This window comes from Drosophila subpulchrella, chromosome 2R (assembly GCF_014743375.2).
Source record: "Drosophila subpulchrella strain 33 F10 #4 breed RU33 chromosome 2R, RU_Dsub_v1.1 Primary Assembly, whole genome shotgun sequence".
Taxonomy (NCBI): domain Eukaryota; kingdom Metazoa; phylum Arthropoda; class Insecta; order Diptera; family Drosophilidae; genus Drosophila; species Drosophila subpulchrella.
Window position 1 is genome coordinate 19,272,037 of NC_050611.1, and position 23,063 is coordinate 19,295,099.

Below are 23,063 nucleotides of genomic sequence, written 5' to 3' on the forward strand. Positions count from 1 at the left end.
TTCGATGTGAAAAGAAAAGCAAACTGGATTACATAACATAAGAAAGGTAAAATAATTTAGAATGTTATTCAAATAATTCTATATATATCTATTATTATTCTATAAATGTTAATATGGCTACTAAATAAAATCTTGGGATATATATTCGTTAGCTTTTTCTGTTCGGGGTAAAATAAATACTTAGTATTATAAATAATTAGTATTATAAATACTTAGTGTTATAAATACTTAGTGTTATATATACTTATTATTAGTATTACGAACTAATATATTATCTTAAACATATGTTTTATATATCAAATGTTTTAAATCAGTGGTGTGCACATTATATTATGATGTTTTCTTTCTCATTGGTTTCTCGTTGTGAGAAACGCTGTTGTACACTGTATGTGTGTCGGCAGAAAACGAGCAGAGCTGTTCCCCATGGGACATTCCGACCGCTGTTCTAAAAGTTTATAAAGCTACTAAATAGAATCTTTATACCATATTCTTAATGTTGACTAAGGAACCATTATGATAAAACTAAATTACAATAGTATTTTTAAATAAAATCTTCATAAATTCCCGAAGAACATTATTATTTATAATCTTTTTTACTATTTATCGCTATAATAATAATTTTTTAGGACTCAAAATTAATAATGTTCCATTAGAAAACATTCTGTTAAAGTCATTATCAATGATATACCATGTTTATGCTATGAAAATCATGCATTCTCCAACACATGAAATTATAATAGCCCCTGTTTATAGAACACAGACAAATTCATGAAATGATATTAGTAAAGCTGTCAAATCTTTTGAATTTTATATAGAGCTCTATAGAGTAGTAGGCTGTGCCTCAGCATTTCGTATATTGGGACTGAATTCATAGTCAACTTTCGTGTGTTATCGAATTCATGAAACGGTGTTTATGCACACACGAGTTTGCTCATTTCATGAATTGATTTCATGAAATAGGCATAGCATAAACACAGTAATAAATAAATGAAAACGATTTTTGACAGAATTAAGCGATAATACAACGAATTAGCATTTCTAAGAAACCGTTTAGGAATGAGTTTGAATAGTACTGGCAAGTTCGAGCAGGGCAACCTCGACTGCAGATAAAGATACGAGTTAAGCAGACTGCAATAACCCCACCTGAATCGCAATCATTCTTCCTTTTCACCTGCCGCTGCCCTGAGAAGTATGCTATCAATTGTGCTGACGTCTGCTGTCTGCCGGCCGGGCCTTTTCCTTTTGGCCAATAAGCAAGCAGCAGTTGCGGTGATTTGGCAGCACTTGGGCTGCGGCTGGAGCTAAAAGCCAACTGGCAACCAGGTTGCGGATGCCACTTGGCCACTAATTACGCAAATGAATGCTCCAACCTGGACAATGCCCGCCCGCTCCACGTTTTCGGAAGATAAATGTCACTCATTGGATGCTCGAGCCGAGGTCCTGTGGCCAAAAGCATAACAATACCGTCTGGGGATCCGTCTGTTGTCGGTCGCATTGAATTTCTGCTGAAATGCAAAATGCGAAACGCGCTCAACTCAAGTCGAGTGGAAAATGAATGTTTGTGTGCCGCATTCACCCTGCTCAGCTGGAAATCCAATTGTGCAGCAGCATTATCTTTTGTGTATAATTTCTGGCCCCCCTGGAATCCCCCCCGAAAGTTTGGAATGCAATCAGGCTGAAAATTTATACGTTTAGCATGTTTATCCTGCCTTCAGCCATGAACGGCCTTTACGGCAGAATTCAATTTGCTGCCCGGCAACCGCAGGCCAAAATTACATCCATGGTATTTCGATTCGCAACTGACAAGCCGAAGGCTAATAACTGATGTTTCGCCCGGGTGCAAATGGAAATTCTTGCCACTGACATGGTGGCCGGCCTTGGCAAATTAAAATATTTGCTGCCTTTGACTGCATTCACCGGATTTTGTTATTTAATCGAGACAATTGCTGGGCGTCTTTGAAGTGGGATTAATATGTTAAAGATGAAGCAACACGATAAAATCTGCACTTGAGTGATTGCTTTTACTTGCAACTTGATTCGATTTACTTAATTGAAAAGGTAACAACTATCCTTTGTTTATCTGCAGTCCAACTTGTCTTACTAGAATTTGCAATTACTATACAAACACCTTTCTAAACATTTTGTAGAAAAGTTATTCCATTTTATTATAGCTTCATTTTATTAAACTGGTAAATTTAGGAAAAGGTTTTAATGAATTTATTGACCAACATCTTAACTGATAAAAATTATAGCAGAAGTTTAGATACTTAATAATTATTATTCTTATTAAGAAAATTATATATTATTATCATTATTATATAAAACAAGATAGAATTAATTCACAATTTAAGAGTTGCAGTTATTCATTGTATTTCTTCTAAAATAAAATACTTATTCATAGATTTCTAAACCAAAATTAAACATCTTTTGCATCATGCGAAATATAAAAAAACTGATCTTCGAGCCTACTTACTTACTCTACTTATTCATAGATTTCTAAGCCAAAATTGAACATCTTTTGCATCATGCGAACTGATCTTTTCATTTTATGGCCTCTATTTTCATTACCACATCCTTTAAATCTATATTAATTTTTCCCATAAATTAAAAATGTATGTATTTTGGCAATCTCACTATCTCTCACTATTATTTACAATACCTGATAACAGGGGTTCTAGCTTTATTCAGGACAGATAAGTTATTATTTTTCAATTCAATTTTTAAGAGTTCTGTCCCCTTGTCCTATTTTCTGTATTATTTAAACCAATTTGTAGTTCTAATTTTCCGCTTTATTTTTTTTGGTGGCAGCATTTTCTTTTAGAAACTTAAAAAACAACCATATAAATTTTTTTCCAGTGCACCGAACAGCAAACAATTATCAATTGCTAGTAAATCAATTGCTTCTTCACGCCATTTGCCAGATAGCCAGAGCCCAGGGATAAACAAGGATTCACACTCCAGGCCCGCCGGTTCTGGGATCTTGTCTTGTCATGCAATTATCGAGTTTTAATGAATTTTCGCGCGCAGTCTGAGGCGAAAAACCATTTCAGGCAGACAAACGGAAAAGGAAGCGAGGAAGTTGCCAACTAATTACCCCAGGACACTTGGCTCACAAAAAGCTCGAGTTAATTGCATTGCCAATGATGCGGCAAAAGCGTTTTGACGACCCAAAGGCCATTAAGTCATTAAGACGCTCAAAATGTCATTAAGGAGCGGGGCCAACACGAATATAATCTGCGAAAATCGCAGCTACAAATGCCTTATATTTGTTTTGAGGGGTTGAGAATTGAATCCATTTCGATACATATATTTGGTTTACAAAATGCAGGCTCATCATTCTAGAGGAAAATTCCTAGAAATCTTCTCCAGTTTTCGCTTGTAATTAGGGCATATTCGCATTGAATTGCAAATTACATTAGCCGGCATTTTGTGCTGGCCAAAGTTTACCGCAGCTGTCGGTTTGTTTGCCCAAAATGCTTAACGAGCCGGGTCAGTGGGCAAATCAGAAGTGCCAGATGGAAATTCCCGCTGCAAATTAAATAACTGTCTAATTGCCGGCCATTGGCAGCAGCAGCAGCAGCAGCAACGGCAGCAGCTGAATAAAAACCGAAACACAACTGACACGACCCGGCAATAAATCTCAATTGATCCCCCAGGTGTCCGTCCAGTGGCAGTTTGGTCAATTAAAACTCCCCCGATGGCTGCCCCATCGAAGCCAGCCTTTTGCATCCGCTTTTCAGCGGTCAGAGGTCAGGGGTCAGGGCAGGGATAACGGGTGGACAGCGAGGTGAACGTGTGGCAAATACTTTAAGTGGCAGCAACGACCCACAACAATGGCCGATCGACTGCGGGTAACAGAGAATGCAGGGGGTTTTCCCGACTTTTCCCACCGAAAACGCTTTTCCCGAGACGGAATGAAGTCAAACCAAATGAAACAGGTCAACCGAATAACTTTTCAACAGAGCCAAAGAGAGTTTTTTATATAAATTTTGGTAATATATGAACATGATGTATTTACATTAAATAGAATTTTCCAAGAGAACATAAATAGGGACTTTATAGATAATTTGTTGATGAAGGAAAACGAAATAAAAATTGTATTCTATTCTCTTACCAAAATATACTAACCAAGGGATACTTTCCTTTGTTTGTTTACATTTTATAATAATAATATTATTCCTACTAATAATATTATTACTAACTAATTCTACAGTTTCTTCTTTCCTAAAAAGCCTTTATATAAGTTTCAACAGCGTAAAAATATATTTATATTTAAGAATTTTACAGCAGAGGCAAATAAAACATTGGGTTTTTTGTTGATAAGCGAAAATTAAGAAAAAATGCTACACAATTTATTCTTTAATCAATACTAACAAATGCATAGTATCTTCTAGACCAACAAAATCGAAAAGTTTTCATTTTTTAGAGCTTTAATAAATTACGAAACTTTTTTGTTGCAATTTAGTTATGTTCAATTGATGTTTTGCAAAATATAAAAGTATTTCAGTTGGTTCTTGAAGCCCATATATGTTACTGAATTTCAGTTACCTACATTGTACCTACGATGTGAAATTGCTTAGTTACAATTCAAGTAAATTAGTCATGTGTGAATTTCTTTTTAAATACAAAAAAACACTTTCCAGAAGCATTTTTAATAAAAGCCCAGGAAGAAGCCAGTCAGATAAAGCAATTGAATGAAAATGGCAGTGAACAGGGCGCACCGGTCACATGGAACTTGGCCATAAATGCTGCAATGGGCCATTTGCCGTGGAGCAATGGTTATGGCGAGAATAAAACCCAGCCAGTGCAAATAATATTGTGGCCAACTCCCGGGCTCAAGCCAGTTCCGGGCAGTCCAATGGCCAATGTCCAATGGCAGGACGAACTTTGGCCAGTAAACAGCATTAAGTAACCTCACGCACAGCGGGTGGGTTTGGGTGTGAGTGTGTGTTATTGTAGCAACTGCCGTCGGTGTGTCCTTGTCGTCGCAGTGTAATTGCCTTGGATGACTTGCCCCCGCCCGCTCCTCCAGCTCCTGCTGCTCCTTCTGGCCAACTGGCATTGACAAGCTCCATAATGGCCAACGACCGCAACATCTGGTTTATGTTGCCGGTTTGCGCTGGCTTCGGTTAGCCCGGAGTCGCAGCAACTTTGCTTCCTCGCATTGATTTCCAGGTACACACTGCCCCCCATCGACCAGTCTAATTGAATATCCTTGGCTTCCTTGCTGAACCTCGGCTCAAACTCCCCACTGCAGGAAAAACTGGCTAGGATGAACAAATTAAAGTCTTACCAAGCCTTACGAGTATTGTTATGGTTTGTCAAAATTGGTTTTTTACTATAACATTTCATGTTAAAGTATAATAGGTTTCGTTTTTTTAAAAATAATAGAATCTAAAGCAATGTAAGTCCCCCTTTTGAAAACAATTTTTTATTACAGTAGCTAGATTTCCAATACAAACCAATAATTTAATTCATATCTTAGGATTTTAATACAAAGTCCAAAAAGTAAGACCTAGTCTTAAAATAATACAACACTTAAACAGTTACAAAAGGTCAACATTAATGTCAATTTAGGTTTTTTTATAAAAAAAAATTAAAACTAAATCAGGCAATTAAACTGATATTTTATTGAATATTGTGTTTTTAAATGTTGTTCAAATACTTAATACAAAATTCGAAATGCAATATTTTTAGTTTTATTTAAACGACTCCAATTCAATATTAATGTTAAGTAACACATATTTTGTAAGAAACATAAAAATTTATTGATACTTTTGTAAATATATGTTTTTTTTTTTAACTTTAAAGAAGTGCTACTGTAATTTGCATGGCTCTGCGGATGCCTGTTCTCCATATTTCAGTAAGCATAAGTTGCTTATCGCAGACGCCCATTGATATGCGCATGTGGGAATCCCTTGGATGTGGCTGCCAAACCCTTATCACTTGGACCAGACGAATACAGGCGGGGGAATCCCCGGCGGGGGCTCGGAAAAAGCCTTGAAAACTGCTCAGCATGCATATCCTGCGTCCCCTACTCCTTATAAAACTGCATCTACTTAGCATAATTTGTTGCCCCTTTCTTGTCTTCGTTTGCGGAGTTTGGAGTTGTGGATCCTGGGAGGCGGGCGTTTCTGCCTGTCAAGGACCCAAGTTGCGCTGCCAGTTTGTCTAGACAAAGACAGTGTCTGCATACAAAGATTATGCTTTGATGGGGCATTTAGCAGATAGTCAATTGGTGAATTTTGAAATTTTTAAATGCATACAAATTTGTATCTTTTATAAAATTATGCATATATTTAATATGGCTTTAGGACGGAATTTACATAAGTAACATACAAAATAAAGGTTTAAAGCTCGTTTTGTATTTATTTATTCTCAAAAAATATACCCTCGCGCCATATTTTTAAATGTTTTTTAGTTTTACAGCACTATTAAAATAAATCACCGATTGCATGTAGTTGACAACTCTAGTTAACAGCTGTTAAGTTTGTATAAAAAGATAAGTTGCAGCCTTTACTTAGTTTAAAAAATTAAAATGTTGTATTAAGAGAGTGATAAAACATAAATCTTAAGCCCTGATAAGTAATTTCTCATAAGAATAACGTTAATATCATATAATCACAGATTTCCAGCCATGGTAAGCAATCATCCATTACCGGTTGCTCTCAAACTGTAAAGCATGTGTTTACCTTTCAGTTGGACTTAGATGACTTCAAAACTGTGACCCCAGATGATTTGACCGCCGCTTTGGGTTTTCAAATTTATAAAGAGTTGAGTAAAGGTAAATCTTATAAAATATAAATGGGATAGAAATCCTCTTGAATCAATAATATATATATATTTTTTGCAGAAGAACAAGACGCCGTTTTCAAACCTATTTATGATGAAGACCTGCAAGTGTTTTATTTAATGAAAAATGATAAAGCCTATGTTCCCGCTCTCCACACAAAGGAAATTAACTTTGAAGCACTGAATGCCTTGGAAGAAAAACTAAAGGAACAGTGAGTTTTAAGAATCCTCAAAATATGTTTTAGTTGCTTACCAAGTTTACCCCCAAACAGCAAAATATTTCTGGCCATTGTAGACAATACAATCAATATATTATATTACCAAATCAGCGAAGGTCTCAGCGATAAACCAGTTAACTCCAAAAACTCCATTTAAATAATAGCGATAGATACATTTATTCAAAATCATATCATAAATATAAGTTACAGTCACAACTTGAAGCTAAACAAAGTGACTGGACGCGGACCAATTCGATTTGACAGATTTAAAATGAAATCGACGATTATAGCCGCAGGTTGTGGGCATAATCGTTATAAAACTGACAACAGAAGATCTGCATTGTTTATACTCGTTTCGATTCGCATGAGGGGTGCACAATCGTTATCATAATTGTAATTATCAATAGTTATCTTCACATAATGATAGCTTAGACTACGTTTCAAATATCGATTATTACAAGCTTAAATAGAACTAAAAAATTACATTAAATATAGCGTAGATCTGAAGAGTGCAACGATCCGATTGCATGCCATCTGTCAACGGGAGCTCCGAAACTCATCGAGTCGAGCGGTATTTTGTTTTTTGTATCCTTTTATCTGGTTTAAAGCGTACCGCGCATACAAGCAAATCGTTTACAATCATCAATCTACCGTCGAATAAAAATGCTCAAAGCAATACAGTTTCTTGTATAATAGGTATAATAATAATAAATAACAAATGTTCGCGTGTGTATATGACGTAAAAAATATGTTAAAATTATAACACAACTCGGGCAATGGGCTGGGGAGTTGATAAAAGCGCAAGGCAATTTACAGAGGCTTACATTTTAAAACTGTAAATATATTACTTCTTCTCTCGCTTTACTAGATTAAAATGTCGTATAGAAGATGAGCTCGTTTAGCAAGACGATTCCTGGGATGTGCATGCAATATATGTATAAAATATATCCTTTGTTCTTGTATGTCGATTATGAAAATATGTTGCAATGGTTGCTCTGGGTTGTAAACATACCTCCTACCTCCTCTCTCATCTATAAAATCTATTTAGATCCGGTCTTGCGAAAAAACTGTCCAAAACTACAACTTTGCGTTTAAGGCTTTCCTAGGGTTTGTCAGACTATTCAATGCGTTCTCGTATTAGGAAAAGAAACGACTCTATTTGCTGTACAATGCTACGATCATGTGGGCGACTGTGATTTGAACTGGCTGGATGGATGAATGCCTTGCCAAAAGGTGTGGTCAACTAGGTAATTTGGTTTATGTTGGTCTCTCGGCCAGTGAGCAACACTCAAAAGTTCTCTCATTAATATATAGATTTTCTACATAGTTAGTGTTTATAAATATATATACGTCCTGTATCTGCATGATCATTATAATGTCTTCATGTATAAATATTGAACTCACATCGACTAAACCAAGTACAACTACTCAAAACCAACTTCGTACACATGTAAAAGCAAAAGACAAAGGCTATAACGATCGGGCTAGGCCCATTGGTGATCTTTCGAACTAACAACAAGTTCCTAACACCATTCGGCCGTGTATGAAAAGTCCTGGAAGAGCACCTGCTCCTCCTCGGACAGGTGGCGCGGCTCCTTCGGCGGCGTTAGCTGTGCCTTCTCCGACGTGAACTCCTCGTCGAAGTTTGACACATCCTCCAAATGGTTCTGCAAAGTAGTTATAAGTAATGTTAATGAAATGGTCAAGATAATGCAGTAATTCAACGTACAATGGTGGGCACGAAGGGGGGTTTGACCTTTCGCAGCAGCAGATCATCCCACACAATAGAACGGAAGAATGCCTGCTTCTTAACATCCTCCGCATCGCGTTCCGAGGATCCCAGACGCCTCTCCGGATTCTTGCGCAGTAGCTGCAATATAATGTAATTTATAGTAATGTTTTCAAGTAGTTGGTTATCAATTAACTTACCCTACGCATCACGGCTATGGCCTCGAGTGAGAGGAAGCGCGGATAGCGCACCTCATCGTTGACAATTGAATCGAATACCTCTTCCTCGTCGTCACCAGGGAATGGGGACTACAAAAATGATTCAGTTATGCATTGATCTACTGAAGATTGTGTATTATCCCCGACTCACCTCACCAACCAACATCTCAAAGATCAGCACACCCAGACCCCACCAATCCACAGCTCGTGTGTATGACGTTTCCGTGAGCACTTCGGGTGCCAAAAACTCGGGCGTGCCACAGAAAGTGCCCGTGCGATCACCAAAGCCCATGCCCTCTTTGCACAGCCCAAAGTCCGCAATCTTCACATAGCCATCCGTGTCCAACAACAGGTTGTCCAGCTTCAGATCTCGATAGATGATTTTGTTTTCGTGTAGATACTGCAGACCCAAAACCACACAGGCGGCATAGAAGACGGCTCTTGGCTCTAGAAACACGTCCGTGTGGATGTGCATCATCAAATCTCCGCCGGCGGCGTACTCCATTACAAAGCATACGTGTTGCTGAGGGTGAAATAACAGGGAGGTATTAGCAAACTATCAGCAATGTGTGTGTTTTACGCCCTACCTCAGTCTGGAAGCACGAGTACAAGTTGACTAAGAAGGGATGACGCATGGCATTGGCCACCTCGAAAATGCGCTTCTCGCTGAGCAGCGACTCCACCTCGTCGCGGGCAATGATGTCGCCCTTCTTCAGCGCCTTGATGGCGTAGTACTGGTTGTTGCTGCGCAGCTGCGACAGAATCACCTTGCCAAAGTGTCCGCGTCCCAGGACGCTTAGCAAACGGAAGTTGTCCATGGACAGCATGCCGGCATTGGGAGGCTGCTTGCCAGCTCTGCCGGCCTCGATTCCTCCGGATTCTCGATACTGCAGGCCACGGGCCACGTTCCTCCGCTGCTGCTGCTGCTGTTGCTGATTGGAGTTGCTGTTGGTGGAGGAGCTGGGTGAGTAAACTGTAGCCGCTGCCGCCGCCGCCTTGGCCACATTCAGCTCATACTGGTTGGCATAGATGGGCTGCTGCTGCTGCTGCTGCTGCTGTGCTGGCTGCTTCTCCTGCCTTTGGGCGGGCTGCGGGAATTGCGGAGCACCAGCGGCCGCGCTGTTTCCGTAGATAGTCGGAGTGGGTGGCTCCTGGATGATGGGCGAGGACTGCTGCACATACTGCTGCTGCTGGCTGCCGCCCACGTAGAGCTTACCCAGCTGTGGTATAACCTAGATATACAAGAAAATAGACTTTAGTTCTTGTAGTGAATACCAATTAAAGGGAAAAGCATATATTAGTGGCTACAACTTGAGAGCTTGGTGAACCCTTTCACTTTCTTGCCTGTGTTACCTGCTGCACTTGGTCTTCGGTTTCTAACTTTTCAACTGTCTCGAGGAGAATACTCTCAGCACAAGCTTCGGACACTTTCTTAGACTGCGCCACCGGCTTAATCTCCGGCTGTGAATCCGGCTCGGCCACCTCCTCGATCAGGCAACTGGTCGTCCGGCTGGCATTGATCGGTTCGAGGGTAATATGTACAAGACTAATGCGGGCCTGCAAGAGGATAGGGGTTTGCTTGATTGATCGGGCGGACTTGATTGAACCCACGAAACACACATACAGCAGGTGATGGGGGATTGGATGCTGCGCTGGAACACGGAAACAGTTTGTTGATGGTTCGCGATGGGGACAGATCAAGGTAATGAAGCTGATTGTGAGTGCGCTGCTGTTGCTGCTGAAGCTGGACCGCAAACATTTGCCTCAAGACTTGGCTGAGCGCCTGGAAAGTTGGCACAATCATGACGTTCCTACATTTCGATCGATAGCGATACGATACAAGATGGCTAAAACCGCGCCGGCCAACTGAAGGCGAACAAGTGCCAAAGTCATGACCAGAGGCCAAGCATTTGCGTCGTTGTTTTGGGTCTAAAAATGACCAACGAAAAGGAAAATGTGACAACAGCGCACATAACGATGGGTACATAGCTTGGACACATAGATACAAAGGTAAGCGAACACAGGGACAGACATCTTAGATGAAAATGGAAATGTGGAAATGTGGAACGCTGACGTTGCAACGTGCGGGGAGGGGGGCGGGAAAACGGGTGGGTGTGGGTGTTTGGTTGACAAAAATTAAAACATTTCCCGACCATTGGCACGTGAAGCGGCGCACTTTCGGTTGCCCCCTCAAGACCCCGTTCCCCTAAGATATATCCTCGCTGCTTTCCTCTGATCTTTCCGTTGTCATCAGCCAGAAGCGCGTCTATTTAAAGAGTTTAAAATTGTCACTTTCAGCTTTTATGTCGCTTCGATTATTTTTGGTTGTCGTGCTTCAATCGAAAGTGTGGGTATATTAAGTAAAACGAATTGGGTATAATAAATTTAAGACCATATCTAAAGCTCTCAAGTTGTTGGTCATTTAAATAAAGATTAGAAAAAACTATTTCTACGTCAAACTAAGCTGTGCAGGTTACATTTGAGCCATTAAAATTTGTCAAATGGTATATCATATATCACTTAAAGCTCTCCAATTATTGTAATTTTTAGATATATCTATGCTAAATATTTAAGGCATTATATATGTACATCAAATAAATCATTAAAAAATTTACATTTTCTAAACACTGTTATTTAAACGGTTAGTTACATTCAAAGCTCAACTTCTAGTTAGTTCTACTACGAAATATATTAGTATTTTTTTTGGGGTGCTTGTGAATGCGCTTTGTTTACAGTGCGTATGTGTGTGTTTATGAATATTATGTTTATACACATTTTTTCGGGACTTCGAAGGGTTATAATTCTTTGATAAAGCCAAACCAGAAACACACACACATATTGACATTTAAAGAAGAAACAATTAACCCAACTCGTGGCAAAAACACAAACAAAAGATGTAAGAAAATTAAAAGAAAATAGGGTTAGTGGTAAATCAATTAAATAGTAAACAAATCAGAATTTGATAACAGAGATTAAACCGGAAACCAAACCAGGAAATGAAAAACCTCCTAACCTCCACACAGAAACGATCGCCGGCACTGGAACTGTGGGTGGAGTGCAGCCGGCTGCCCATGTTATCGCTGCTGCCCCGGAACAGATACTCATCATCGTCCTCGGGATACTCGACTAGTGGCGATGGCGGCACCGATCGCTCCTCCTCCCGGCCGCCCAGCAGCACCACGGGCGGCAGGATCAGGACAGGACGGTGCAGCTGCTGTTCCACAGCGGATGGTGGTTCGGGATTCTGGGCAGGAAGTGGCTGTGGTTGTGGCTGCTGCTGCTGCTGCTGCAACTGAAACTGGTTGTGGTTTGGGCTTTGGCTTTGGCTGTGGCTATAGCTGTGGCGGGCGTTTGAGCTGGTCATGATCTGGTTATTATTGCTGGCAAGCGGTGGCAACGGCGTTGGCTGGACAAGGATGGGTGGCAGCTGCTCCTCCTCCTCCTCCTCAAGCTCATTCTGCTTCCCGCACAGATCCAGGATCGCCTGACGCTGCGCCTCCTGGAACTGCTGCAGACGCAGCTGCTCCTGGCGCTGCCGCTGCTGTAGCGCCTGCTGCTCGGTCTGCTGCTGCTGCAGGAGCAGGTTCTCCAGCGCACCAGGATCCAGCGACATGTTCTGCTCCTTCAGCAGGCGACGCAGCGTGGTGGGACGCGAGTCCAGATCCGAAAGGAAATCGAATTCGTGCAGGGCATCCTGCAGCTGTCGGCGATTAACGAAATCATGACGATACGGAAACGGAAACCGAGACGGGCACACAAACACACAGAGACAGAGAAAGTAAGATGACGGCGGGCCACAAAAAAAGCGCAATGCGAAAAGTATTGACAGGTGAAGAAAGTGATGAAAGGATGTTCAAGGCAAAGAAAGAAGTTTCTTTGAAGATAAATTAAAAGAGAGAGAGTAAAAAGCAAAGGGAAATGACGTTGATGGGTTGGAAAACTAATGCCTTGAGGCATTGGAGAAGAGCTAAGGCGTAAACTAATTTCCGGTAATTTTAACACAAGGTTAATTTATTTTAAAATATTATGACTTGTTTAACCAGATCTTTAAATTCACTTTCTTTAAAAAATATTTAAAATATATAATCTTAGGTATTAGTAATACTTAAAAAGTTCAGAGGGTAAGAACTAAGAATTAAAAGTTTGCCTGCTACACAAAAAAGTCGATTTTATATTAGATATATTTGACTTTTAATATTATTTGATATGAGAAAGGTTTTTTAATGGTTCGAAAAATATTTTTATTTCTTTTAACAGATGAAATGGTAACTCAATTCGAATTAAGAAACTAAAGAAGCTTCAAAATATAAAATGTAAAGATAAGAAAATTAATTTCCAATTAAATTTCGGAATAGTTTTCTGCCAGTTCTCGCGATCGATGATGGTTCTGTATGGAGTCGACCGCCGTTCCAAATGTACATATTAGAGAGATATATAATACAAAACCAACACCAAATGCCCAAATGTGATGACTGCAAAGATTGAGTGTGTGTGTGTGTGTGTGCGAGTGTGTGGTGAATAGATACATGAGAAAGTGGGCGGAGGAGCGGGTGGCAGGCACAACGATCAAACCAGCTACGGGTACACAGCTAAGTACATACGCAGATCTTTATACAGGGTCGGTCAAGTAATGACTATTGAGCTGTACACGGATCTCTAGAATAAGCAAGCAACTTACCTCCTGATCCAGTATCGGAGTGGTCGAGGCTGACTTGAGCACGGGTGGTGGTGGTGGCGCCGTTGTGGGTGCTGCAGTGCGTCCGCCCTGAATACTCTGTCCTTTACTAACTCCCGGCATCTGTAAGCTAAGCGTGTTGGGCCTTCCGGTTGCTCCTGCGGCCACGGGTGGCGAATCCGGGGGCAATACACTGATACCCTGCATATGCATGGACAGGGGACGCATTCCACTCAGACCACTAGCTGCCGGATCCGGATATTCACCCGGCGTCTCCACATGCTCGTGTATTCCTGCATCCGGATCGAATTCCAGGTTCTGGGCCTGCTCTCCTGGAGTGTAGGGCTCTGGTTCTACGAGCGCATCGGAGGAGGGAGTCCTCGAAATCGGCGACTCGGAATCTCGGGATCCACTGACCACCATGGGAGAGGCACCTGTTATAGAAGATCCAGATCCCACCGATCCCATGTGCACATGATTTGGAGCATTTCGCTTGAGCAGACGGCCCCAGGTGGCCACATTGATGTTCATTTGCTTGGCCCGCGAGATGTTCTTCGCCTGCTGCCTGTTGAAGATCATTCGCTGGCGCCGCAGCTTTGGCTTCTGCGAAATCATTGGGTTTAAGAACTTCACCTCCGCGAAGAGTAGTCCCTGTGGCTCCAGCTGCAGTGCCATGCCATGTCGTACATCATCAATGAACTCCTCCAGGCGCAGCACCTTCACGGCGCACAGGGACCGCCAGTCACGCCAGTAAACTCCAATCTCCAGTTCACGGGAGCGGTCTAGATCGATGGAGAAGCGCTGATCCCAGGCCTGCTGCGAACATGGCTTCCACGATGTCTGGCCCACAGTGATGTTGTCCAGCTTGATGGTTGCCATGATCTCGATGGAGGTCTCATCCTTAACCGAATAGCTCTTCGAACTGCTGCGCGAGGTCACCCCCTTGACGAAGCTCCTTAAATCCCCCGGACTGGAGTTGTTATCCTTGTCCCTTCGTGATCTGCCGGGCACATCTTCTAGCAGATCTTGGCATCCCAGTAGGCGAACCTCTAGTTTTCCGGTGACACTGGCACAGCGTCCCAACGAGGACACCGACTGGTAGGGCTTCCCACCAAGTAATCCTCCCTGGCCGGTTTGTAGTGACGTGTAGGTGACGGGAGCGGGGGATGTCGATTGCTGGACGATCTGCAGCTCCGTTTTTAATAGCTGGGCGGCGGGCGAATCGACGGGCAGCTCCTGGCGACGTAGCTCCAGGGAGTAGCGCAAGAGATCTAATTTTCGCGACGACTCCGACAAACGTCCATGGGCCTGGGTTTTTAAAAGAAAATTAATAAATATTTTGAAACCTTAATAAAGTTTTAATTTAACTTCCCTCCTGTACATAACTTTAGTAATTTTGTTTAACTACTACAAGAACTCCCTTCAATTGAATACATAAATAACCCACATGTATTGAAATAAATAAAGCTTTAGATTTCATATTATAAATATCCCAACCGCTAAAACTCTTAAAACTAAATAATTTCTAAATTTACTGAAATAAAACATACTTTTCTGATTAAATCTATTGTTTTACTTTATTACAACATTAAACTGATTCAGCGCACAATTTGTGTTTTGCGTGAGGAACATATTCGCTTACATGGCTTACAACTAATCGAAAGAAAGTTTTGTTTTTGGGTTCGAATTTGGGGTTTGGGTTAATTGGGAGCGTATCAATCTCAAAAGCAAAGTGTTAAATGCAAGCCTTAGACAAAGAATAGGTAGTAAATCCAGAAGGGTTCCGTGCGCTTTTCACTACTGTGGACGCCTGATTAGGGGCTTCTCGCCCAGGGAGAAGGCTCTACCGCGCAGCTGAAATCTCTCGGCCAGCCAACGCTGACAGCTCTCACACTGGCAATTGGGATTCTTGGTGGGACCTACATGGTGGCCTGGTTTCCTCATGGCAACCACATTGCCAAAGCGGCGAGCCTTCTCCAAATGCTCATGGGTGTAACCGGAAACGGAAGTGGAGGCCTCACTTGCAAGACTCGGGCTGTCGCGTGATATTTCAAAACGTCGCACTGGTACTGGCGAAGGCGTCACTGTGGTCCCAAAAGTACTAGCCGAAGTGGTGCTCGGCGGCGCCTCACTACCGCAACGCACCACTGTGGTGGCAGCCGACAAGAGCTGCGGGGAACTGCGCTCTGAGGAGGGTGATCCGGAGGCCACCTGCACGCTTAGGTTGTCGCGTGCTTCACTCTTCCATCGGAAACTCGGATGGAGTAGGCGGAACGGATCCGTTGTAGCGGCTGCAGCGGGTTGAACTGGAGCCGTGGCTGGCGGAGTTGGTTCAGCAACGCCTCCTGGTCCGCCAGTTGGTCCAAAGAACTGCAGAAAACCAGGACGATTGCGTGGGAAATGCGATATCTGCTGCAACTGCGACTGCGACTGCCTTCCCGGGTATGTATTAAATCCATTGGCATCCGAGAAGCCATCCGATTCCGATGGGATGGTATCGCTGCGCTGGAAGGAGCTGCGTTGCGACTGCACCTCCGTGATCGTTTGCAGGTGATGGGGGGCTGGAGCTCCCAGGTGAGTTTGCAGGTGACTCTGGTCCATGGAGTGCTGCCTTGACCAAAGGCGCTCCATCTGGCTTATGCGCAGGCGGTCTAGCGAGTTCTCGTACTCAAAGCTATCGGATTTGGTCAAACCAAAGGACACCATCGGTGTGTCCAGGTCGTCTGTTTCCTTCCATGACGAGTCCACGCAATCCGTTCCACCCATGACACTCGATATGCTGCTACAGGTGGCATCCCTGGGCATCGTTGACCTCGAGGAGTTGGGGTAAGTGCTGCTACTCGTCTCATCGCTAGGCTGGCGCATGTATTTCTGGCGGACAGTGGCCAACTTGGCCGCCCGCTGATCACCAATGTGTTTGCGGAACAATAGCTGCTTGGACTCGCACACTTCCTCGGCTGTGCTGCATTTGGTAATGGCATGACCCAGATTTAGATTGTCTGGCTGTTGGCTATCCACTTGATTCTTTTTTGCCTGATTTTGCGCCAATCGCCTGGGCATGGCTCCTCCAGAGATTCTTTGATGGCGCAGCAGCATCTGTTCATTATCCAACACGGTTTGCGGTGTGGAATTCGAGTCCAGTTCGTAGCGCTTGCTGCCAGCCAGCTCGGAATCAGAGGAGCTGGAGACCTCTTCATCAGCCTGCCTCTCATCATCCGCCTCCTCCTCCTCATCTCCCTCGGATCCCGTGCAGTAAACATCAATGTGAACAGTGCGGGGCTTCTTCTCCCCCAAGTTGGGTATTCTGGGTGCTGCTCCTTGGCCCAAGTTGCCAGCCAGTGGTGGTATCCTTGACATCGAAGCTGATTTGAATGTAGACGAGGGTGTTGTGGGCGTGGGCGAGTAGGTTGGCTGTGGATTCAAATAGGTTATAGAGAGAGAAAGTAATTAACTGGGGAATTCAATACCCACCACATAGGTGTTAGCCTCCTCCGCCTGCCGCTTGCTGGCAAAGTTCATCAGCGCCTCGGTGGTGGCCCTACGTTGCTCGTAAGCTGGCCGCCTCTTGGCTGGCTGCTCCTCCGTATCACTTGTCTGGGAGAAGGCATCCCTGAGCTGCTGGGCCCGCACTTTGCTGTGGTAAACAAAGGGCTCATTAACGGACCCAGTGGCTCCTCCTTCCTGGGGTAGGAAATCTGCCACTGCGGACACCATGATGTTGCAGGTGCTTCGGCAACGAGTGCCACAAACTTGGGCAGTGGCTCCAGAAGGAGCAGCAGTAGCAGTTTCCACCAGTGGTTTATTAAGAGCCCTGGAAGCATGTGGACTACCGAAAGCCGAATCTGCATTGGTGGTGGCCGAGGAGTTTGTGGAGCGGAAGCTGGTTCCCGCAGTAGCTGCTGTCTGTAAAGGATTACATCAAGTGTTAATTAAGTTTGGGAGATCACTCCACACCGCTTACCTTGTCCACATCCTGTTCTGTTTCAGGTTCCTCGCAGGGCGTACACCATTTGTAGACCACGCGCATTGGATGCACTGCCTCCGGAGCACTAAACTCCTTTTGCACATGCTCTCCCGCTCGGGCAAAAGTGAGATGTGCTCGCACCGTCCACTCGGCGGTCAGTTCATGGGGCAGTGGAACCTGCTGTCCCGGAACCGCCCCCGCAGTGGGCGTGGCCGTGGGCGTGCTCATGACTCCCTCTTGCGATCGCACTATGAACACATTTTGGCTGTGGTTATGGTGTGGCTCAAGGTGCCATCCATAGATTCATAAAAATACACTCACGCACTATATACTACATAGATCTGTATGTACGTCACCACACCGAACTTTATATTCTTGCTAAAAATATCGAGAAAACGACTTGTTGGTTCCTATTGTCGAGCAGAATTGAAACAAATATTTATCATAAGCCAACGGTTACGGTTGAAAATGCCCATGGAATCCTAACTATTTAATAGTAATTTTATATCAACAATTGCCGTAACATCGCCACAGGTTGTTTATAATAATTTGGAACTTTTTCTTTTCCTTTGAATTTTTCGTATTTTAAACAAATTCAAGGCATTCTTTTCAATGTTTGTATTACACGCGATTGCACTTTAAATTCTTTTAGCTGTTCTGTTATATTTCTAGACTTTATACAATTCTGTCCTTTTAAAAATTAATTATTTTTTGGTTAACAAAAACCTTCTTCACGGGCAGTTTCAACTATATCAATTTGATTTTTTCGTTTTCACGTATTTTTAGCTTCATTCAGCCAACGCACACACAATTTTAACGCGGGGGGTTAAAAGATGGATGGGGTGGAACGAAAACACTTTCGGTTTTTCTTAGCCTTTGTAAAATGTGTGTTTCTAAATTTATGTGATTTTATTTTTAACATGATTTCTTTTTCGTTACGCTAAAATTGCAAGATGACCCCAAAAGCCAAATCTGGGGGATCGGCGAGAAGAACGGACAATCCAAACGGAAAATTACGCAATTTCAGGTGGATGAAAGCGAATAAAAAACCTGCGGCACACGCTGCGTATGCGTAATGTCGAAGAGCTAATGGCTTGGCTTAGACTTGCGATTCGACTTATGTACACTGTGTGTGTGGCGAGCGTGCTTTTCTCGAGTTCACTTTGATTAGTTCATTACTATTTGTATTATTATTTCATTACGCATTCATAGAGTTTCATAGATCACACGAAAACAAAGAAACACGAACGCGAGGCAAGACGCGGCAATTAAAAAAAAATTATAAAATATCGGGAAACACCGGGCGGCGTAGCACGTAGCCAACGGCAATCCAACTCGCACTGAACGCCAAGGAAAAGCTGCTTGGGAAAATTCGCCAGAGAAGCGGACATGTGTATGTAGTATATTCACATCAACAAAACGGCGGCTAACAACAAGTTTTCCCCCCATATGTTGGCCATAGAACTTTGCGCTCCGTTTCTTATGATGGTTTTATACGTTTGTCGTTTTCGCCCGATCACACACAGATGTTTAGACGTGTTTATACATAAGTATAGCCAATGTTTGGGTGCCAGCGGGCAGCATAGTTCTAAAAATGTTTAGCAAAACGCTTCCAAATGGCCAAAAGGGCATCGGCAAAAGTTTTGTGTTTATTGTTTAGCCGATCGTATAATAAGTTCGGCGATATTTAGATGCACAGCGAAAAAATGAGCTATAAGATCGTTAAAGAAAAAAAAATATATCTTTGGATATGATGCTTTTAATTAAATTTATAAATATATGCCTGTACTTGACTACTATTTTAGGCTTGATATAACAGCAAGATATGTTTAATATCTAGTAGAATCAGTTATTTTTATGTAAAGATCATTTTAATTGATCTGTTTTTTATGATTAAAGACCCGCCATCTTTCACTGGTTCGTTAAAATCCATATTTTTTCCTGCGGTTTTTAAAACGAACTGCCACTGAGAACTTTCTTATTTCTGCATCTGACAGATGCAACCGCAACGCAGAACAAATAAATATGAGAATGGGGCCTGCAAATAGAATATTTAGGCCACAGCCCGGACAACATATTGTTGTAGTAGCTGCTGCTGCGGAAGTAAAGTGTCTGCTCATGTTGAATCCAAAGACAAAAACCGCATGAGCATCGGTAAAAAGATAAATCACAAAGAGATACAAAAAAAGTGAGTTTGCCACGCGACAGGAAACGCAGGCATTGGGAAATACTACAAAAAAAAAATGTATATCTTCTCTTGCATAAATGCATGGTGAAATACAGTGAAAATGCGCTCGTTTAGCGTATATTTTGGGACTACTTTTCTGTCAGCACTGCCATTAACTAAAAAAAATTTTAAAATAAAACAAAAACCTATGCCAAAATTATTAGGGCAGGCCCTGAGCACACTTGCCAAATCATTTTTCTTGGGCCCAAGTAATTGCGACGTTCCACGTCCATTTAATTAATGAGACGACAGTTAGCGGCCGAAAGAAAAATGTCTTGAAATTAAAACGAAATCGGACAAACAGAGAGCGTTGAAAAATATTTCAAGCAGCCGCATAATTAGCTTTTCCTCCTTACCGCTTCCCGTTTCACTTGACTTTGCCACAAGTTGGGCAAAAATCACGTATACGCATGGGTATATCAAATATGAATCATACGTCGTGTGGCCATATGGCAGCAGACACACCTGATTTTTGGCTAAACGGGGAAGCACTTGCAGGGCTCTACGGGTACCTGGCCACCAGCCAGCTCTAATTAACTCTGGGATTAGCATAATTTGGGAATCTTTAGGAATCTTGTTTTTTTTTATATACCAGGTTGGTCACACATTAGAATATATACAGTGTGGTCAAACATTTTAAAAATAAAATCATGGGAATTATCAATTTGGAAATAATTGCAATTTTTATGAACCATGTTATAATATTAATGTAAGATTTTGATTAGGATTACAAAACTATGATAGCTTTTATATAGTTTATGGTTTATAAAAAATATTTAATTAAGAAGTATGACAATTATATGATGTTTCACTTCAAAACTGTTGTAAAATATTAAAACATAATGTTTTTTATATAGATTTCCACACATGACTCCCGAACATAAATACATTTTTAAAGATTCTTTGGGGCAGAGTAATTGTGTACAGGTTTTCTCAAAATATTATTGGGTAACTCCCCCCGGAATATTAAAATACTTTTAAGACTCACCTCTTGCAGCGCCTTCTTGTCCGGTGCCCGATTTGCCGTCTGCAGCGTGCGGATCACATTTTTGGCCCCATCCACGACGGCTGCCTCGATCCGCAGTCGATGACGCAGCTCCTCGATCCGCTCCTCGAGCGTCGTCTCCAGGCTCGCTGGCTGACTGCTGTTGGTGCCCCCGATCGTCTGTCCATGCTCGTCCATCATCTGGCGGGAGGCCTTCAGGCGATCGGCCTGCTCGCGATTCTGTTTCACCTTGATGATGCGCAGGCGCAAAAACTCAATCTTGGCCTTCGAATCGGCCAGCATCTGGTGGGCTTCCGCCAGCAGCTTCTTGTCGCAGCCAATGCCCAGCGACTGGATCATGTTCTCCGCCCCGGTCTTCACCTTCATCTCAATCTGCAGTTGCTTCTCCAGCGAGGCGAGCACTTTGTCATTGGCGGTGGCCGGTGCGCCGCCATCGAGAGCCGTGTTTCCGCCGCCCAGGCCGCCAACCGCTCCGCTGACCACGAAACCGCCATTGGGATCGATGCATGCAGTTATCGATTCTGCAAGAAATAAATCGGAATTTTAAAAGAGGTACATATGTATGTTTTAATGACAAATGTCTACAACTAAAGAAGAAAGAATGATTTAGTAGAAGGCCTGACTATTAGATACCCGTTACTCAGCTAAAGATAGTGCGAATGAGATGCATATATGCATGCAGCAAATCAGCTGTTTCCGAGATTGCACATTTTATTTGCTTATAAGTTTTAAATGAATGGTCGGATTTAAAACAATTTTTGGCATGTACATAATTTACTAGTATATATAATTATATTATATTACAAAATATAATATAACAAAATAGCAATAGACGCCCTTAGTCTGTGGGCGTTAGAGTGGGCGTGGCACCTTTTTGTCTACGAGTGAGGGGTATAAAAAAAATAAAATAAAACCCAGTTTTAAATAATTGCATGTTTGTTCACAGATTATAGAAATAAATTATACTAGTTTCCACTAACCACTACTTTGCATTACCATATTCCTTATTTGTGAAAAACAAGCAAAATGTTCAGATTCCGATAATAAATTGCAAGCAATAAAACCGTTTCTAATCGTATAATTGCGGTGTAGAATGAAGGGCTTGTAAGCCCCGCGATAAGAATAAAAACTAAATGACGATTTAGGAATTTAGTCAGGGGCCAATTTCACAATTTGCTGTTATGTTGAATATATATTGAAGTTTTTTGTCAGAAGCTATTTCTGTTAAACATTAGTTTGGTCCTCTAATTTATAGTAACTACTTTTAGTTAACAACTGCCTAACAAAAAAAATGTGAATTTAAAAAACCATTTAAGGCAACACAATCGTTGATCAATAAATTGCCAAACAAATAGCTCGAAAGCTTGCCCTTTCAATTTTCTTGGTTTGTTTGCTTTTCTATTGGTTATTTGTTTGGCTCTAACTAAAAATACGTATATGTATGCATGTGCTATATGCACCATCTATCTATTCAAAGAGAATAGGCATTTGTGCAGCATTCTTTGACAGCTGCCAAACATGTCAATCGCCTGACATATGGAAAGTCGACTTTGGCGCCACACAATGCAGTCGGTGGACGTTTCTTCTGGGTCGAATACTTCTGCTCGGGGGATTGGCCAAACACGGAAGCAGATAGAAGGAATGTCAGAGCGCTGTCTCCAATCGAAAATGTAAGCAAACCGAACGTAGCACATTTTACGCCAGTTGTGTCAATAGGTTGGATCACATAAATTATAGAAAAGGAAATGAAGAAAACACATTTCGTTTGTCGCCAAGTCTATCACAAAGTGTTTTGTCAAAGATACGAGGGCATATATAACGCGGTAATCAGATCTTTCACACCCAACACAATGTTTTTTTTTTCACTTTTGTCATCATGAAGCATTAAGTGATGGGCCAAGAAAAGTGTGGTAAAAGCAAGTGCGTGACAATGACTCGTTAAAGACGGACTTAACCATTCTTAAAGACCTGAACAATTTCAACATTCGGTTTGATTGAAGATACTCTTTTAAAGGGAGTACTTTCATTTTTATTGTTTGTTTACCGGCAGGTAAGTTTGTATGTTTAAACAATTATTGGTTGGTTAGTATTATTGAACTGGAAATACCAATATTCACCAATACCAATCCCTAATTACTTTAGAAAACTAACTAACATCATAGTATAAATTAGTTTTACAGATAATATAAATAATTATCATTATAAAACGGAACCTTTAAAGATTAGCTGTTTAT

At 41.9% G+C, this 23,063-nt stretch overlaps 3 protein-coding genes across 20 annotated transcripts in view; 1 reads left to right on the forward strand and 2 right to left on the reverse strand.

Annotated features, from left to right (window-relative positions):
* The first annotated feature begins 6,494 nt into the window (after positions 1–6,494).
* On the forward strand, positions 6,495–7,182 carry LOC119551746. The gene is made up of 4 exons (XM_037861266.1): positions 6,495–6,640; positions 6,700–6,784; positions 6,854–7,004; positions 7,065–7,182. The coding sequence occupies exons 1-4, from the start codon at positions 6,638–6,640 to the stop codon at positions 7,165–7,167; spliced, it is 342 nt and encodes a 113-aa protein (XP_037717194.1). The 5' UTR covers positions 6,495–6,637; the 3' UTR covers positions 7,168–7,182.
* Positions 7,163–23,063, reverse strand: part of LOC119551744 (serine/threonine-protein kinase N) — a 39,000-nt gene continuing 23,099 nt past the window's right edge. For 2 of the 14 annotated variants that reach the window (XM_037861249.1, XM_037861248.1), the window contains exons 4-12: positions 20,812–21,350; positions 13,636–14,940; positions 11,971–12,657; positions 10,311–10,514; positions 9,545–10,189; positions 9,109–9,480; positions 8,940–9,047; positions 8,740–8,880; positions 7,169–8,677 (exon numbers count right to left, since the gene is read on the reverse strand). In XM_037861249.1, coding sequence (XP_037717177.1) covers positions 8,534–8,677; positions 8,740–8,880; positions 8,940–9,047; positions 9,109–9,480; positions 9,545–10,189; positions 10,311–10,514; positions 11,971–12,657; positions 13,636–14,940; positions 20,812–21,350 — 4,145 coding nt within the window. In that variant the 3' untranslated portion in view covers positions 7,169–8,533. Of the gene's footprint in view, positions 8,678–8,739; positions 8,881–8,939; positions 9,048–9,108; positions 9,481–9,544; positions 10,190–10,301; positions 10,515–10,581; positions 10,848–11,970; positions 12,658–13,635; positions 14,941–20,811; positions 21,351–23,063 lie in introns of those variants that run through there. The other 12 variants (XM_037861256.1, XM_037861254.1, XM_037861259.1 and 9 more) reach the window with 10 other exon arrangements.
* Positions 15,191–19,731, reverse strand: LOC119551745. 5 transcript variants are annotated; one of them, XM_037861265.1, is made up of 4 exons: positions 18,799–19,731; positions 17,594–17,974; positions 17,104–17,535; positions 15,191–17,043 (listed from the first exon to the last, which is right to left on the reverse strand). In XM_037861265.1, the coding sequence occupies exons 2-4, from the start codon at positions 17,822–17,824 to the stop codon at positions 15,430–15,432; spliced, it is 2,277 nt and encodes a 758-aa protein (XP_037717193.1). In that variant the 5' UTR covers positions 17,825–17,974; positions 18,799–19,731; the 3' UTR covers positions 15,191–15,429. The 5 variants fall into 5 exon arrangements, with proteins under 5 accessions (XP_037717193.1, XP_037717190.1, XP_037717192.1 ...); XM_037861262.1 differs by having other exon boundaries at positions 17,594–18,006; XM_037861264.1 differs by having other exon boundaries at positions 18,776–19,731.